The following is a 16,694-nucleotide window of genomic DNA, read 5'->3' on the forward strand; positions in this document are numbered from 1 at the left end:
CTTGCAGATTGTCAGCCCAGCATTCTAGCCATGTGAGCCACCATGCTCCTATGAGACTGGTGGGAAGTAGAGAGGTGGCTTTGAGTCTGACCCGGTGCCAGTCTGAAGGTGTTGAAGGGCTGGAAGCCATGCCAAAGAGTGTGTGTTAAGGGTGGAAGGCTGATGGAGGTACTGGAAAGAGCCAGCTTGGAGCTGGAGCTGGAGACAGCTCAGAAAGATGTCACGCTGTCAGGGACTGGAAGCAAGAACTGGCCTAGGGAATCAGGGAAGTATGTGATTCAGATCATAGATTGAAATGAGGAGTACAAATTCCACAGATCAGGGATGGATTTGGGGCCATCTGGTACTGAACACCAGGTTATGGCAGCAAACTTTGGAATTCCAACACACATAGAGCCCAGAAGCTGGATTCCCATTGGCACTAAGAGCTACAGTGAAAATGCCACATTGGGTGAGTCTGTATGACTGGCAGAATGACTTGTCTGCCAGCACAGTAGGAGGTCAGGTTTAGGGGTAGAAGAGCAGCTCGTAGGGTTTAGAAAAAGCAATTCAAATAGTGATGGGTAGGAATATAAATAGGTGCCAGGGGCAAGCCCCAGAAGCAGCTTAAGTGTTCATGGCCATCACGGCAGCTTTTTCAGGTTATCCATGACCTAACCCAGGACAGTGGACACCCTTGAAGACATGATCTGCTTGTCAAAACAGTGGCAATGTGATCTGCTCTGGGAGTTATCATTATTCCCTCTGTCATGGTCAGACTACACAGTGGTGTCCTTGAGATTTTCCAGCCCTGCCCCCTCTGCAGTGAGACTGGACCGATTCACATAGTCTCTTCTTGATGACTGATGGACTATTCAGATTCCATAAGGAGCTGTGGGATTGTCCTGGGGGATCTGCTGTGTCGCCCTTTGGAGGCTCTGGCCACAGCCTGGAATCAGAAAACAGCTGCAGACATGGACAGGATTGTGCCCATATGCCCTCTCTTGGCCCATCACTTCTGACACTCCAGTGGTTTATGGAGGAGTTGAGGATATTGAAGAGACAAATGCCCGTGAAGGAATAAAAAAAACAGAATTGCCATTAAGTCCTTACCTCGTGGTGCTAAGAGCGACAAAATGCCACATCACTGCAGAGGGGATGTTCACAGCATCATTTAAGGAGACCTTGATCTGACTCTTCCTTAAGTCACCTTCACTGAACCACACCTTTCTTGACAATTTCTGTCCAGTTTGCCATCTCCCCTTTTTAGTGAAGGGGAAAGTAGTGGAAAAAATGGTTGCACTATGGGTCCTGGATGAAATGGATATCTGCACCCCTTTCAGCCAGGTTTCAGGCCTGGTTATGGGACAGAGACATTAACCATACTTGGATGATCTCTGGAGGGAGTGGGATGGGGAAAGCACGTCCATCATTGCTCTTCTTTTCCTGTCTGCGGCTTTTGATACCATCAACTGTGGTATCCTTTTCAGCTGGCTATGGGAATCAGAACTGGATGGTGTCAGACAGGTCCTGTGTGCAATTTGTGGATTCTTCCAGACTCATGACTCCAATTGAAAGAGCAGGCGGCATCAAGGCTAGGAGACTCTTTGTGCAATTTCATGTTATTTGCCAATTGTACCCTTTCATGGATTGTGAGGACCTGTGCAGGGTCACTCATGCCTTGTAATCTCTCATTTGGATTACTGCAATGTGCTCTACTTGGGCTACCCTTGAAGAATGTTCGTAATCTACAGCTGGTAGCAAATCCAGTGGTGCAGCTACTTCTAGAGATCCCTTGGGTGGCACATTTAACACCACTTTTACATGAGCTGAGCTGGTTGGTAGTTTGGTTCTGGGTGCAGTTCAAGGTGAATTTAAAACCTTTTATGGAGTGGGTGTAGGGCACCCACATTTCTGGGTTGGTTGTGCAAGGCTCACAGCATTGCTAGTGCTGGAGCAAGGGGGGGGGTGAGCGTGCACACATGTGCACTCACACTGGCCAGCCACTCACATTACCGAGTGGCTAAGAGGCCATGGTCTGGTAGTGGGCTATGGCCCATAGGTTGGGAACCACTGGTCTAGTGGAGCTGTCTCAATCCAATGTGACAAGCCCGTCCTAGTTTCTCTAGCAGAAGAGACCTACTGACTGCTATAGAATTTCAACTGGCAGTATTCAGGAGAAGAGGTTATTCTGCTGTGGCCCCCACTGTCTAGAATATTCTTCTCCTGAAGATGAGGTCCACCCTTACCCTGCGGATCTTCAGGAAGAGTCTTAAAACTTCGCTCTGCCAATTGCTCTGGAGCCCTTATAGAGGTGCACTACTATGGGAGTGACTGGTAGGGTAGAGAGACAATCCTATTTCTTGTTACCCATCCTCTTGGTTTTTAGTTTATTTAATCCTCTTTATTTTAATTCTTCCCCTTTATGGATTACTGCCTTATCGTGGCGAAGGGGCTTGTGTAACTCAATGAAGCTATAAGCTATGCCGTGCAGGGCCACCCAAGACAGACAGGTCATAGCAGAGAGTTCAGACAAAATGTGATCCACTGGAGAAGGAAATGGCAAACCACTCCAGTATCTTTGCCATGAAAACCCCATGGACAGTACTAAAAGGCAAAAAGATATGACACTGGAAGATGAGCCCCTCAGGTCGGAAGGTGTCCAATATGCTACTGGGGAAGAGCAGAGGGCTAGTACTAGTAGCGCCAGAAAGAATGAAGCGACTGGGCCAAAGCCGAAAGGACGCTCAGCTGTGGATATATCTGGTGGTGAAAGGAAAGTCCGATGCTGTAAAGATTTTTTCTCCATAGGAACCTGGAATGTAAGATCCATGAATCAAGGCAAGCTAGACGTAGTCAAAAAAGAGATGACAAGACTGAACATCGACATCTTAGGAATCAGCGAACTAAAATGGACAGGAATGGGTGAATTTAACTCAGATGACCAGCAGGTATACTACTGTGGGCAAGAATCCCTCAGAAGAAATGGAGTAGCCTTCATAGTCAATAAAAGAATAGGAAAAGCAATACTGGGATACAATCCCCAAAATGACAGAATGATCTCAATTCGAATCCAAGGCAAACCATTCAATATCACAATAGTCCAAATCTATGCCCCAACCACTGGTGCTGAAGAGGATGAAATTGACCAGTTTTATGAAGCCCTACAGCACCTTATAGAATTAACACCAAAAAATGATGTCCTTATCATCATGGGGGATTGGAATGCTAAGGTAGGAAGCCAAAAGATAACCGGAATAACAGGCAAGTTTGGCCTTGGAGTACAAAATGAAGCAGGGCACAGGCTAATAGAATTTTGTCAAGAGAATACGATGGTCATAACAAACACTCTTTTCCAACAACCCAAGAGACGGCTCTACACATGGACATCACCAGACGGTCAACATAGAAATCAGATTGACTATGTGCTCTGCAGCCAAAGATGGAGAAGCTATATACAGTCAGTAAAAACAAGACCAGGAGCTGACTGTGGCTCAGATCATGAGCTTCTTGTTGCAAAATTTAGGCTTAAATTGAAAAAAGTAGGGAAAAGCACTAGGCCACTCAGGTATGAACTAAATCATATTCCTAATGAATATACAGTAGAGGTGACAAATAGATTTAAGGAATTAGATCTGATAGACAGAGTGCCTGAAGAACTATGGATGGAAGTTCGCAACATTGTACAAGAGGTAGCAACTAAAACCATCCCAAAGAAAAAGAAATGCAAGAAAGCAAAATGGCTGTCTGAGGAAGCTTTGCAAATAGCTGAGGAAAGAAGGGAAGCGAAAGGCAAGGGAGAAAGAGAAAGATACACCCAATTGAATGCAGAATTCCAGAGAGTAGCTAGAAGAGATAAGAATGCCTTCTTAAATGAACAGTGCAAAGAAATAGAAGAAAACAACAGAATAGGGAGGACCAGAGATCTCTTCAAGAAAATTGGAGATATGAAGGGAACGTTTCATGCAAAGATAGGCATGATAAAGGACCAAAATGGCAGGGACCTAACAGAGGCAGAAGAGATTAAGAAGAGATGGCAAAACTACACAGAAGAACTATACAAGAATGAGCTTAACATCCCAGATAACCACAATGAGATGGTCACTGACCTCGAACCAGACATCCTAGAATGTGAAGTGAAATGGGCCTTAGAAAATCTGAGCAACAACAAAGCTAGTGGAGGTGACAGTATTCCAGCTGAGCTATTCAAAATCCTAAAAGATGATGCAGTAAAAGTGCTACACTCAATTTGCCAGCAAATTTGGAAAACTCAACAGTGGCCACAGGATTGGAAAAGGTCAGTTTACATTCCAATTCCAAAGAAAGGCAATGTCAAAGAATGTTCAAACTATTGCACCATTGCACTCATTTCACATGCTAGTAAAGTTATGCTTAAAATCCTACAAGCTAGACTCCAGCAGTATGTGAATCGAGAACTACCAGAAGTACAGGCAGGATTTCGAAGAGGCAGAGGAACTAGAGATCAAATTGCCAACATACGCTGGATCATGGAGAAAGCTAGGGAGTTCCAGAAAAACATCTACTTCTGCTTCATTGCCTATGCTAAAGCCTTTGATTGTGTGGATCACAACAAATTGTGGCAAGTTCTTAAAGAGATGGGAATACCAGACCATCTTATTTGTCTCTTGAGAAACCTATATGCGGGTCAAGAAGCAACAGTGAGAACTGGACATGGAACCACTGATTGGTTCAAAATTGGAAAAGGAGTCCGGCAAGGCTGTATACTGTCGCCCTGCCTATTTAACTTATATGCAGAGCACATCATGAGAAAGGCAGGGCTAGATGAAACAAAAGTTGGAATTAAGATTGCCGGGAGAAATATCAACAACCTAAGATATGCAGATGATACCACTCTAATGGCAGAAAGTGAAGAGGAACTAAAGAGCCTCTTGATGCGGGTGAAGAAGGAGAGTGCAAAAGTTGGCTTGAAACTCAACATTAAGAAAACCAAAATCATGGCATCCGGCCCTCTCAATTCCTGGCAAATAGATGGGGAAGAAATGGAGGTAGTGACAGATTTTATTTTTCTGGGCTCCAAGATCACCTCAGATGGGGACTGCAGCCAAGAAATTAAAAGACGCTTGCTCCTGGGGAGGAAAACTATGGCAAATCTAGACAGCATACTAAAAAGCAGAGACATCACCCTGCCAACAAAAGTGCGTATAGTATATAGGCCATGGTTTTCCCAGTTGCAATGTATGGCTGTGAAAGTTGGACCATAAGAAAGGCTGAGCATCAAAGAATTGAGGCCTTTGAACTATGGTGCTGGAGAAGACTCCTGCGAGTTCCTTGGACTGCAAGGCGTTCAAACCGGTCAGTCCTAGACGAGATCAACCCCGACTGCCCTTTAGAAGGCCAGATCCTGAAGTTGAAACTCAAATATTTTGGCCACCTAATGAGAAGGAAGGACTCACTGGAGAAGGGCCTAATGCTGGGAAAGATTGAGGGCAATAGAAGAAGGGGACGACAGAGAATGAGATGGCTGGATGGAGTCACTGAAGCAGTAGGTGTGAACGTAAATGGACTCCAGAAGATGGTAGAGGACAGGAAGACCTGGAGGAACATTGTCCATGGGGTCGCGATGGGTCGGACACGACTTCGCAATTAACAACAACAACACATTTTAATTCTTCTGTACTATCTTTTTTCTCTTCTTATTATATTGTAAGCCTCCCCTTCTGAGTTACTGTAACAGTGAGATGGGTAACATATACATATAATGATTTTAAAAAATAATAAAAATAAATAAACAAACAAGTGCTTTACAAAAATTTGGTCCACATTATTTTCAAGATAATTATAGAACTTTCTTTAAACTGAATCAGATTTCTAAACTGGTTTGGGATTGAATTCTAGGGATTGACTACACTTTGGGCACAATTATTAGGCAAGTTGTATTTTGGAAGATTAATTTTCTTATTCAATAACTACAGTGCTGTCGGTCAATCCAAGATGCTAATAAACCTCAAACCTGAATATTTAAGAAAGTAAAAGTGTAGTTTTGTCTTTTTTAGGAGAATATCTATGTGTGCACAATTTTGGGGCAACTATTAGTGAGCAGAATTATCATGTAACTAAATGAAAAAAAATGAAAATTTGCCCATCTCACTCATTTATTTGCATCTGTTAAAGTGAGAATAATAAACAACTCAAAATGTGCAAATAAATATTTCTGATATTTCAAAAAACAAAAGAAAATTGGAGTCAGTCAGTTTCTTGATCTGTTGACGATCAACGTTTTGTGCAGCAGCAACCACAGCCTCCCAAACATTGTTCAGAGAGGTGTACTGTTTTCCTTCACCGTAAATCTGCCATTTAAGAAGGGCCCACAAGTTCTCAATAGGGTTTAGGTCAGATGACAAAGGGGGCCATGTCATTGCTATTTCATCTTTCAGGCGTTCACTGGCTAGCCATGCAATGGAGTGCTTTGATGCATGTGATGGAGCATTGTCCTGCATAAAAATCATGGTCTTCTTGAACGATGCAGACTTTTTCCTGTACCACTGCATGAGAAATTGTCTTCTAAAAACTGGCAGTAGTTTTGGGAGTTGATTTTGAATATCCCACCTCCAACTTTCTGGTGTCTGAATCAAAGTGGAGCTCTGTGCGCATAACTGATCCAGCCATGGGGCAATCTATCTGCTCCATCAAGAGTCATTCACATCTCATCAGTCCATAAAACCTTTGAAAATTCTGTCTTCAGAGATTTCTTGGCCTAGACTTACCAGTTCATCTTCCGTGTCTTGTTCAGTGGGAGTTGGGTTTCAGTCTTCCTTACCTTGGCTATGTCTCTGAGCACGGAGCACCTTGTACTTCAAGGTACTCCAGGTAGGTTGCAAATCTGGACTATGTCAGCACTGGAGGATAATGGGTTCCTGCGTAGCTTCACGTTTGATTCTTCTCATATCTTTGGCAGTTAATGTGTGTCTCTTTTTCTCAACACATTTCTTCCAATCCTGTTAAGAATTTCCAACAAAACCTTTGATGGTTGTGTGGAAAATTCAAGAGTGCTGCATCCCTCTGAAAGACTTTTTACAATATTTGACTTTTCAGAGTCAGTTGAATGTCTTTTTTGCCTGAAGAAAAGAAGCAGCATAATAATTATGTATCCCTTGATAAAGAGTGTTGACCTCCTTAGGCCAAACCCTCCCTCATTACACAACTACACATCACCTGATATTCTTATATCCACTAAGCATTCGTGTTTATACAGCTTGGAAGTGGAAAATATACATAAAAATGATGATACGGTCCAAATATTCACTTGCCTAATAATTGAGCACATAGTGTAGATTGAAAAAGGTTCCGTGGAATATTTCAACTGAATGAACAGTTTTCATCAATATTCTGAACCTGTTTGGACTGGATATGATCAGAGCACAGGAAATGCATTTTCAATCTACTCTCCTTCATAATATTTTTTTAAAAGGAAGCAGGGCTTTTCAACCAGTGGTACGGGTACCACCTGTGGTACATTGGCACCTGGCAGGTGGTATGTGACCATCCTAGAAAAGTGGTAGCAGGGGAGGGGAATGAGCTGAACTGGTGGCAGCACCGCACAAGCCTGAGCGAGAGATGGGTGGAGCTGCAGGGCTGTCAGGGCTCAGTGGAAGCACCAGGATCAGTGCCAGTCTCCAGCTGTATCTCAGTGCTGATCCTGACACTTCTGCTGAGCCCAGAAGAAGCACCAATCAGCTGGAAAGCAGCACTGATTCTGACACTTCTGCTGAGCCCAGAAGAAGCGCAGATCAGCTGGAATGTTGCAGCATCTCCAGGGTCTTGTGATTTACATTCAGATGTTTGGCAACTGATTCATATTTATGATGGTCACAGTGTCCCAGGGTCATGTGAAGTGACCAAAACCTGCTGCAACTACCCAGAAGATGGGGGGAATAAAAACCAAACACCCACCACCCCACCCCCGCTGCCAATCCTCAACAGAAATGCTCACAACAATGAAAACCTCGGACAGGAGGAAGAGTGTGGCCAGGCGGGCAGGTGTCTTGCTCGGTTGTGGCTTGGGGGGCACATTTTTTCACTGCCATTGTAATTTTGAATAGTCACTAAGCGAACTGTTGTAAGTCGAGGTCTACCTGTACTTTATCACTTTTTCCTTTTCCTTTTTTTTTTTTTTGGTCATCAAGTTTTTGACACATTGTTAGGCGACTGGTGCTACTCGGATGTTGCCATATCCTAAAAATGATGCAATGGGTGAAAAGATTGAAAAGCCCTGCCCTAAAGGGTATTCTATGTCCTAAACTTCTGTTAAGGATTAAAATTTGGAAACGAGTAAATGAAACATAATAATGAAAAAGAGGCTTCTATTTCTATTGTTTTTTTCTAGAGAAAGTCCAGAAAGAGATTGAAGAAGCCTTTAGTTCCTCGGTCTCAATTTTCTATCAGGATCGGAAGAAGCTGCCCTACACCAATGCCGTGATTCATGAAATTCAGCGTTTAAAATATATTTTGCTATTTGGGCTTCCCAGGCAAAGTACAAAAGATGTGACGATGAAGAGTTACCACATTCCAAAGGTGAGAAATGCTAAGAATAGCCACTGCTTCCAGAAACTGCTTTGGAAATGAACAAATATGGGTCTATCAAGACAAGCTAAAACCAAACATTTCAGTAATATTGTTTGAATATTTTTGCAGAGGACCATGATTTTGGCAGACCTGCGCTCTGTTCTTCTTGACCCTGAACAATGGGAGACGCCTGAAGAATTCAACCCAAATCACTTTTTAGATAAGGATGGGAAGTTCATGGAACGAGAAGAGTTTCTGCCCTTTGGAATAGGTACGTCCATGAGCCCAAAGCAGTTTATCACATATAGATTCCGACCACCCCCATCACTGTGTTATTCTGAAGTCATCATGGACTGAATAGAAAATCCATGAATTTCTATTCCTTTTACTTTCAAAACCATGAGAATCTGAAGTTCCTCTTAGGCTATAAAGTTTAAACTACAAAGAAATACTAATTATATTTATATGGTAATCAGTAGAGCTTTGCACAATTATCTCTGTTTTTGGGGGGAGAATTATTAGCTAAATCCAAAGAAAAGAAGCCTACTTTTAGCTTCTTTTTTAAAAAACAAATTGTATTAGTTTTTTAATTCTTTTTTATTGAAAATTTTTAAAATTTTACAAAAAAAAGATTCCCCACCCCAAAGCCTCCCAACCCACCCCAACCCCCCCCCCAACCTTCCCAGAGCTGAATACAGGCTTAATTAAAACTTAAAAAAAAATTTAAACACTTGTAAACCATAAACAATTAATTACAATAATTAAACAAATTATAAAATACTTTAAGACCAATATATAAAAAGCAAAAAAAATAATTATGATTTAATAATAATAATAATAATAATAAAGTTGGAAGAGACCTTGGAGGTCATCGAGTCCAACCCCCTGCTCAGGCAGGAAACCCTATACCATTTCGGACAAATGGCTGTCCAGTCTCTTCTTAAAAACTTCCAGTGTTGGAGCATTCACAACTTCTGGAGGCAGGTTGAACCACCCTTAAAATTTTATAAACTTTAAGTGTAAATTATTCAAAAAAACCCTAAACATTTTCTAATGTCATTACTTATATTATTTAAAATTCATCCCTCTTTCTTTATAAACACCCTCAAAAACACACATATAAACATTACTTATATCATTGAAATTCCCTTATACATATTTAAAACAAAATATTCCTTTAAATACTCCTTAAATATCTAAACATGCACTACCTATCTAAAATTTTCATTCAATCTCCATAATATCATACTTATATTATATAAGATCTAATCTATCCCTCTTTCTTTATCATCAAACACAAAAATAAACATATAAACGTTAATTATACCATTAAAACAAAATATTCTTTTGAATACTCCTTAAATTACTGAACTTAAACTTCTTATCTAAAATTTTTATTCGATCTACATAATCTTCTCTCCTCTTTACCAATAACCAATTCCATCCACAATGAACTATAATCTGTCAATAACCTAAAAACAATCTATACATTCTTTATCAATCTCTCTTATCCAAAAACCTCAAGAGAAGTGCTTGAAAATCTGCCCTTGAAGATTGCTCCCAAAAGTTTATAGATCTTGCTTCTCCCGCAGGCTCAGAAACAAATACTTGTGAGGCTTCCTTAACCTCCTTCTTCTGTTGCTCCTTTTCTTTGCGTTTATGTATTACACGAGTTATCCTCTGCTCCTTCTTCTCAACTTGTTGAGGCCCCCTCAGTCTGAGATTTCCCAGTTTTCATCAATATAGGCTCTTCAGACTGCAAGTCTGCCTTCTTCTCTTCCAGAGCTTTAAACATAATAGGTGGTGATAAACATACCTCCAGGACTGAAGTATAAAACTCTTTTGCTTTAGAAACAGTATTAAGTCTATAACGTGTCCCCGCATAATTCACCACCATTCCGGTCGGGACATCCCATCTGAACAACATTTGCCTCTTTTTAAGTTCATCTGCTAAAAAAGCAAACTCCTTTCTTCTTCTTAAAATTTTAGATGGAATCTCCTTTAAAATTATAACATCTTGTGAAGCAATCTGAAACCTCTTATTGTAAAAAGCTTGTATAATTTCATTGCGCAGGGATCTTTTCCCAAAATAAATTACCACATCTCTTGGCAAATTTCTTTGCTTTACCACCACAGAATTGACCCTAAATATTTTTTCAATTTGGCTAAATATTTCCTCTTTTTCTCTGTCCAAAATCACAGCAATGTCATTTGCAACCATCTCTCTCAGATCTCCTTGCAGATACTCTCTCAAGCCTCTAATTCTTAAAGCATATTCCATTTCTCTATATTGAAGCATAAGAATCTCATCTTGAGAATTTTCCATCTCTTTTTCCATGCCTTCAAATTTTCCCTCCAACAGGTCCACTTTATCTGTAACCTCTTCTACACGAAAATACAACTTTTCAAGAACAGAGGCAAATCCTTTTAAAGCCAAAACTATATCTTGCCTCAGAATCCTATTATTTTCCGCTAAAATCTCTTTCATTTCTCCCCTGATTTGGGATATAGCATTTCCCATTATGTCTTGCAAATCTTTTACCGTTAATAACTGTACCAAAGGAGAGGGTGATACTATTGATTTAGATTGTTGCACTGATGATATCACCGAAGAAGGAACCACCTTAGGAGCTGTGGAAATTACTGGACGCTTTGGAGCCATATTAGAAAATCTTTACTCCTTCTTAAAAAATACCCAAAAAAGGAGGGAAAAAGGAATTAAACAAAAAAGGGGGGATTAACTCCAAAAAATCAAAAACTCCTTCAAAAGGAGATCATTATAATAAGAAGAAAAAAGTTAGAAAAAAAGAAAAAGGAAGGGGAAAAAGAGTAATTAAATAGAAAAAATCCATTCCGTTTTTTTTCCTTTAAAAGTACAAAAAATAAAATAAAAAATTCCTTCAAAAAATAAAAAAAGTTAGACAGAAAGGGAAAATAATCCTCCTGAAATCCAAACCCAACATCAAAAAATCATTATAAATAATCAAATCCATTCCATTCCGTTGCAGTCATTAAAAAAAAAACCCAAAAAAAACTGCCGATCGCCATTTTACTTTCCCTTTCAACAAAAGGAGAAAACAAAAAGAGGGAATAAAAGTAAATCTTTAAATTTAAAATCAAAATGAAATCAGAAAAAGCAAAATCCTCTATTCAGCTCTGTCCGCTTTAAAAAAAAACTCACCAGATCACTTTAATCGCGGAGGTGGGTGCAGCGGCTTGTTTTGTCCCTAGAGACAAAAACAGCTGGGAAGCGGAGACAATCCGAACTCCGTGGGAGCACTCTTTTCACCCCCCAAAAATGGGGGTGCATCAGAGGCTCTACCACTATTCGGATGATACTCACCTCCCTCCCTTTGCCCGGGAAGGAGGTTTTGAACCACAGAACAGCTGATGTCTGCTGTTCATAGCGGTTCTAACACTTTCTCAGGAGGACGGCTACAACGTAGCCGCCATCGAGCGTGCAAATCCAGTTTTTTAATTCTTAAGACAAAGTGTTCAAGACACAACGTGATGCTAGGGTAATCAAACATCCCAAAACAAAACATATATACATAATTCCATCAATACATCAAGTATTCCCTCTCTTTTTCCCTTAAATAGTATAATTTATTTAAAATAATACAACTCTAGCTTAAATTTATTCAACCTGGACCTGTTTTTAAAGCTTTATAAATTTACAATACCGTAATCAAATTAACTTTAAATAAAAACATTATCAATTCAGGTATCCCTTCGAAATATGTTCTAGTTCCTTAATTTTATCATAAATTTTATTTATTTCTTCTTCCACTAATATCCCTTATTTAAAATAAAATATTAATCTATCCTATACATATCTAATCCATCAATCCATATACATATCTAATCCATCAATCAATCGATCTCTTTAAGATGACCTTAAATCATTTCAATCCATTAGACAGAATTCAAATTTCATCCAATTAATTATCATAACTAATAACATCCATATTATAAAACAAACAAATCATCTTATTAGATTAACTCAACATTACATAATAATTTTCATACAAATAAACCTATCCTTCTAAAAGACACATTCTTAATCAATTTAAAATGTATATTCCATTAATCATCCATTTTTCTCTTACTTCTAACTCACAATCTTAGTCCATAAATCAGTCCATAATTCTAGATTGCCTTTAATCCATTACAAAAAATATCTCCTTTTTAAGCTAAAATATTGATCTACCCTAAATATATCTAATCCATCAATCAATCAATCTCTTTAAGCTGACAAAATAATATCAAACCTTAGATCATTTCAATCCATTGAGCATCAAACAAACAAATCATCTTATTAGATTAACATTCAATTAGTTATTAAATCAATCCAGATCTAAAACATCTCTTCAATTGTCTTCCTTCCATTAAATAATAATTTTCATATAGATAAATCTATCAGTCCAAAAATACATTCTTAGTCAATTTAATATATATATTTCATTAGTCGCCCATTTTTCTCTTACTTCTAGCTCATAATCTTAATCCTTAAATCGATCCATAATTCTAGATTGTCTTTAGTCCATTACATAAAAGTTTTAAATTTCATTTCTTTTCACTCTTATTCTGGCCTTCTTCTTATGCCAAACAGGGTTCCATAGCATAGCTTCCCTTCCAGCTGATAAGTCTCTCTTTGTTGCTTGCAATGTCATTTGAATCAGTCAAAACTATCTTGGCCTCTGCATTGGCCCTCTGTTTCTCTTAACCATAAAGCCTCGTTGCTTTAACAGTTCAAATCTCAGTCTTTGCTTTTTCTGGTCCTCAAAGTCCTAAGTGAACTGCTTATAAGGCAAAATAAATTTCTCTTTATTCTCAGTTAAATCCTCTTCTTGTGTAATCTGTTTTATAGAATAGTCAGGTATAGTCTGAGAGTCAGTTTTGAAGTTTAAGGGAGAGATTCTGGCTCTTAATTCTGTAATAAACTCTTTCATTGTAGCACATATTTCTTCTTTAGCCTCATAGATCTTTTCCAGTATAAGTTTACAATTTAAATATGAGTGAGGCTCCGTTTTAAAAATAGTTGAAGAGAAATCCTTTTTTTTCCCTTTTGGTGGAAGCTGTTGCTAATAGCAGTAGAAAAATATCCACCCCCAGAAATCCCACAGCTGCATCAAGTTATCTTTCTCTTAAAAAACAATTTGAAGGCCAAAACCATCTCATCTCCAAATAGTCAACAATTACAATATTAACATTTGACCAGTAGACTGTCCTCAGTCAGCTAAAAAATCTTTTTCAAATGCCATTTTCCCCTTTTTTCTATTTTTTAACGAAAAAGTGGAGAAAGAAATACTCTTCCAATATAAGATGATAATACCGCTCCCCCCCCAAAAAAAACAGCATAAGATGATGGTACAGCTCTTAGAAAATAATTTTTTCAGTACCCCAAAACATGTGAAAATAAAATGTAGTCTTTAAGATTTTGTTCTATTCTTTTGTTCAACGCCTTTCTTACCAAACATGTAGAAGATGCTTTTCCAAGCCAGGGATATAATTCCAGCAGGGCTTTTACAGGCAAAAAAAAAAGCAAAATAGAATGAAAAGAGGAGCAAAATAAAAAGTCTCACCCGGATTCACCACAGTGGTTTTTAAAGCTTAGATGTTCTTTGACTTACGGTTTGAAGCGGCTAGGTGATCGGTTATTTTACTGGCCGTTCTTCTTCTGCGTCCGCCCTCAGAGTTGGCCCGGACAGCTGGAGGAACCACCGCTCCTCCGCATCCGAGCAAAGCCTCTTTGACAGAAGTCGCACCCTCCAGGGTGACTTTCAACCCGCATAAGGGTCTACCGGCAGAGGGAAACTAGCCAATGAGGAGACAAGTCTCTTCGTGAGATTAGAGGCACCGTGATCTGGATCCAGAAGTCACTTTTAGCTTCTTAATGATGGATCTGCATCACAGAGTTTTGGTCCTAGATGCATTAAGCTCACTCTTTTTAATGGCTGCAGTGCTCCCCCTACAACAGCGTTTTCATCCTGTCTGGTACTGCTTATATACCAATGAGTGTTTTTCTATTGCTGGTGCTGATAACAAACGGCATAAAAGGCACAGCTTCAGTTATGATAGATATGGAAAAACTATTGTTGTCCCCCAAAACTCATGTCCTCCTACCTAAACATACAGCCCCAATGACCCACACCAGTCAGGTGGAAAGGAAAAAAAATCCTTTTCTATGTAAATAAAAGATCTACTCGGAAGCAAGTTCTGAATGGGCACACCTCTGCTTGGAGTGGACCCCCTTTGATGCAATTTTGAAAAGTATACATTGCCATGATGCCAATCATGGAAATACATATCATTATAAAATAATCATTAAAAGCAGTATACATCTTGCTTACATCTTCAGGGTCATAGTAAGACAGTTTTAATTAATCCATATGTCATCCACCTTATAATAAAATGAGCGTGGGTTCCTTAGTTCAGCTAAAGCTTGAACTGCCCATAGCCAGCTGTTCAATCCTGACCGGCTCATGTTTGACTCAGCCTTCCATCCTTCTGAGATCAGTAAAATGAGAACCCTGATGGTTGGGGGCAATATGCTGACAGTGTAAATGACTCCCAGAGTGTGTTAAGGCTCAATGGAGTGGTATATAATTCTAACCGCTATTGTTATTGCTATTGCTAAAGGTTACATGTTAAAGGTTAGAAGGTAGTCTAAGACTTTATCAGTATCACCAATAGTGTTCCTCCTTACTAAAAACCTTCCTATGCAATTTGGTATCCTGGTCCTGCCTATCACCTTTATGGTCAGGGATTCCTGAGCAAGAAATAGATGGTCTGCTCAAATTGGCGCTATTTCTGTTTAGCAATAGCAAGCACTTAGCACTTAGAGTTATATACCACTTCATAGTGCTTTTAGAGCCCTCTCTAAGTGGTTTACAGAATCAGCATATTGCCCCCAACAATCTGGGTCCTCGTTTTACCAACTTTGAAAGGATGGAAGGATGAGTCAAGCTTGAGTCTGTCATAATCAAATTCCTGGTAGTGACCTGAGTTAATTTGCAATACTGCATTCTAACCACTGCCCCACCAAGGCTCATAAACTGCTTTAATAAAACAGTTTGAGCAATGGCTAACCACATCAATAGATTCAAAGCATTATCTTCAAAAGCTGTTCCTGTGTACTAAATAATAATGTGTTAATCAATAAGTAATACTAGAAGATAGGAAGATTCAATCTTCTTTCACGTTTCCTTGCTGATGGGATATATTCTGGAGAGTTGATTATTATCCCCTTTATGCATGCTTTTATATCTACAGGTGAACGCATATGTGTGGGAGAACAGCTGGCAAGAATTGAGATCTTCATCTTTCTGACCAATCTGTTGAGGGCCTTCAGCTTCCGATTGCCTGAAGGAGTGAAAGAACTCATTGAAACCCCTATTGTAAAGGTGTCAATGAAACCACATCCTTACAAACTGTGTGCTATTCCCACAACGGCTTAAAATTAAACCCCATAAAAAGCATTAAATTATTACAGAATAGGTATTCAGTATGACGAATGTTTTCTCTGTACCTATTCACTTAACATTGTGCTTTGCTTCTATTTACTCAATACTGAAACTTCTTTAACCTATTGCTGGGGTCACACAACATACCTAACAAGGTCAACCAATGATTATATTTGAAAAATGTTCTAACTAATCTTATCATGCTTTATCTTTGTTTCCTTTTGAATGCCAATAAAACATATTACTTTTCATTTATTTTTCGTATCTTTTTCATTTTTACTAAATTTCTGCTACGGACCATGTTCCCCACTCAGGGAAAAATTCATAGATAGACCAAAAGGATGCCATGCTTGAAGGGCTGAAACGATGCTGAGAGAACTAACAGGAGAAGAAAGTGTGTGGCTCCCATCCACACCCCAAGGCAGAACATCCACTGAAGCAACCAATCCATCTTTCATCCCACACTTAGAGCTAAACTTAGACTGGATCTAATTCTATGCTTCATCTGAAGCCCTCTACAGCCTAATCACTTTCTCTACAACCTTCCCCTAATATGTTTGACAGTACAGGTAGTCCTCTACCTACAACAGTTCATTTAGTGACCTTTCAAAGTTACAACAGCCCTGAAAAATGGCCTATGACCACTTTTCACAGTGATGACTTTGCAGCATCCCCATGATCATGTGATCAAAATTCAGATGCTTG

General features: G+C 39.4%; 1 protein-coding gene across 2 annotated transcripts in view; it reads left to right on the plus strand.

Moving 5' to 3' along the window:
* Window positions 1-16,235, plus strand: part of LOC120306741 (cytochrome P450 2J2-like) — a 42,026-nt gene extending 25,791 nt beyond the window's left edge. For both annotated transcript variants that reach the window (XM_039340496.1, XM_039340495.1), the window contains exons 7-9: window positions 8,345-8,532; window positions 8,653-8,794; window positions 15,799-16,235. In XM_039340496.1, the coding sequence (XP_039196430.1) occupies window positions 8,345-8,532; window positions 8,653-8,794; window positions 15,799-15,983 (515 nt within the window). In that variant the 3' untranslated portion in view covers window positions 15,984-16,235. The remainder of the gene's footprint in view (window positions 1-8,344; window positions 8,533-8,652; window positions 8,795-15,798) is intronic.
* Window positions 16,236-16,694: the final 459 nt, after the last annotated feature.

The sequence above is a fragment of the Crotalus tigris genome, unplaced genomic scaffold, assembly GCF_016545835.1.
Source record: "Crotalus tigris isolate CLP2741 ecotype Arizona unplaced genomic scaffold, ASM1654583v1 scf7180000017752.986373038:1224578, whole genome shotgun sequence".
Classification (NCBI taxonomy): domain Eukaryota; kingdom Metazoa; phylum Chordata; class Lepidosauria; order Squamata; family Viperidae; genus Crotalus; species Crotalus tigris.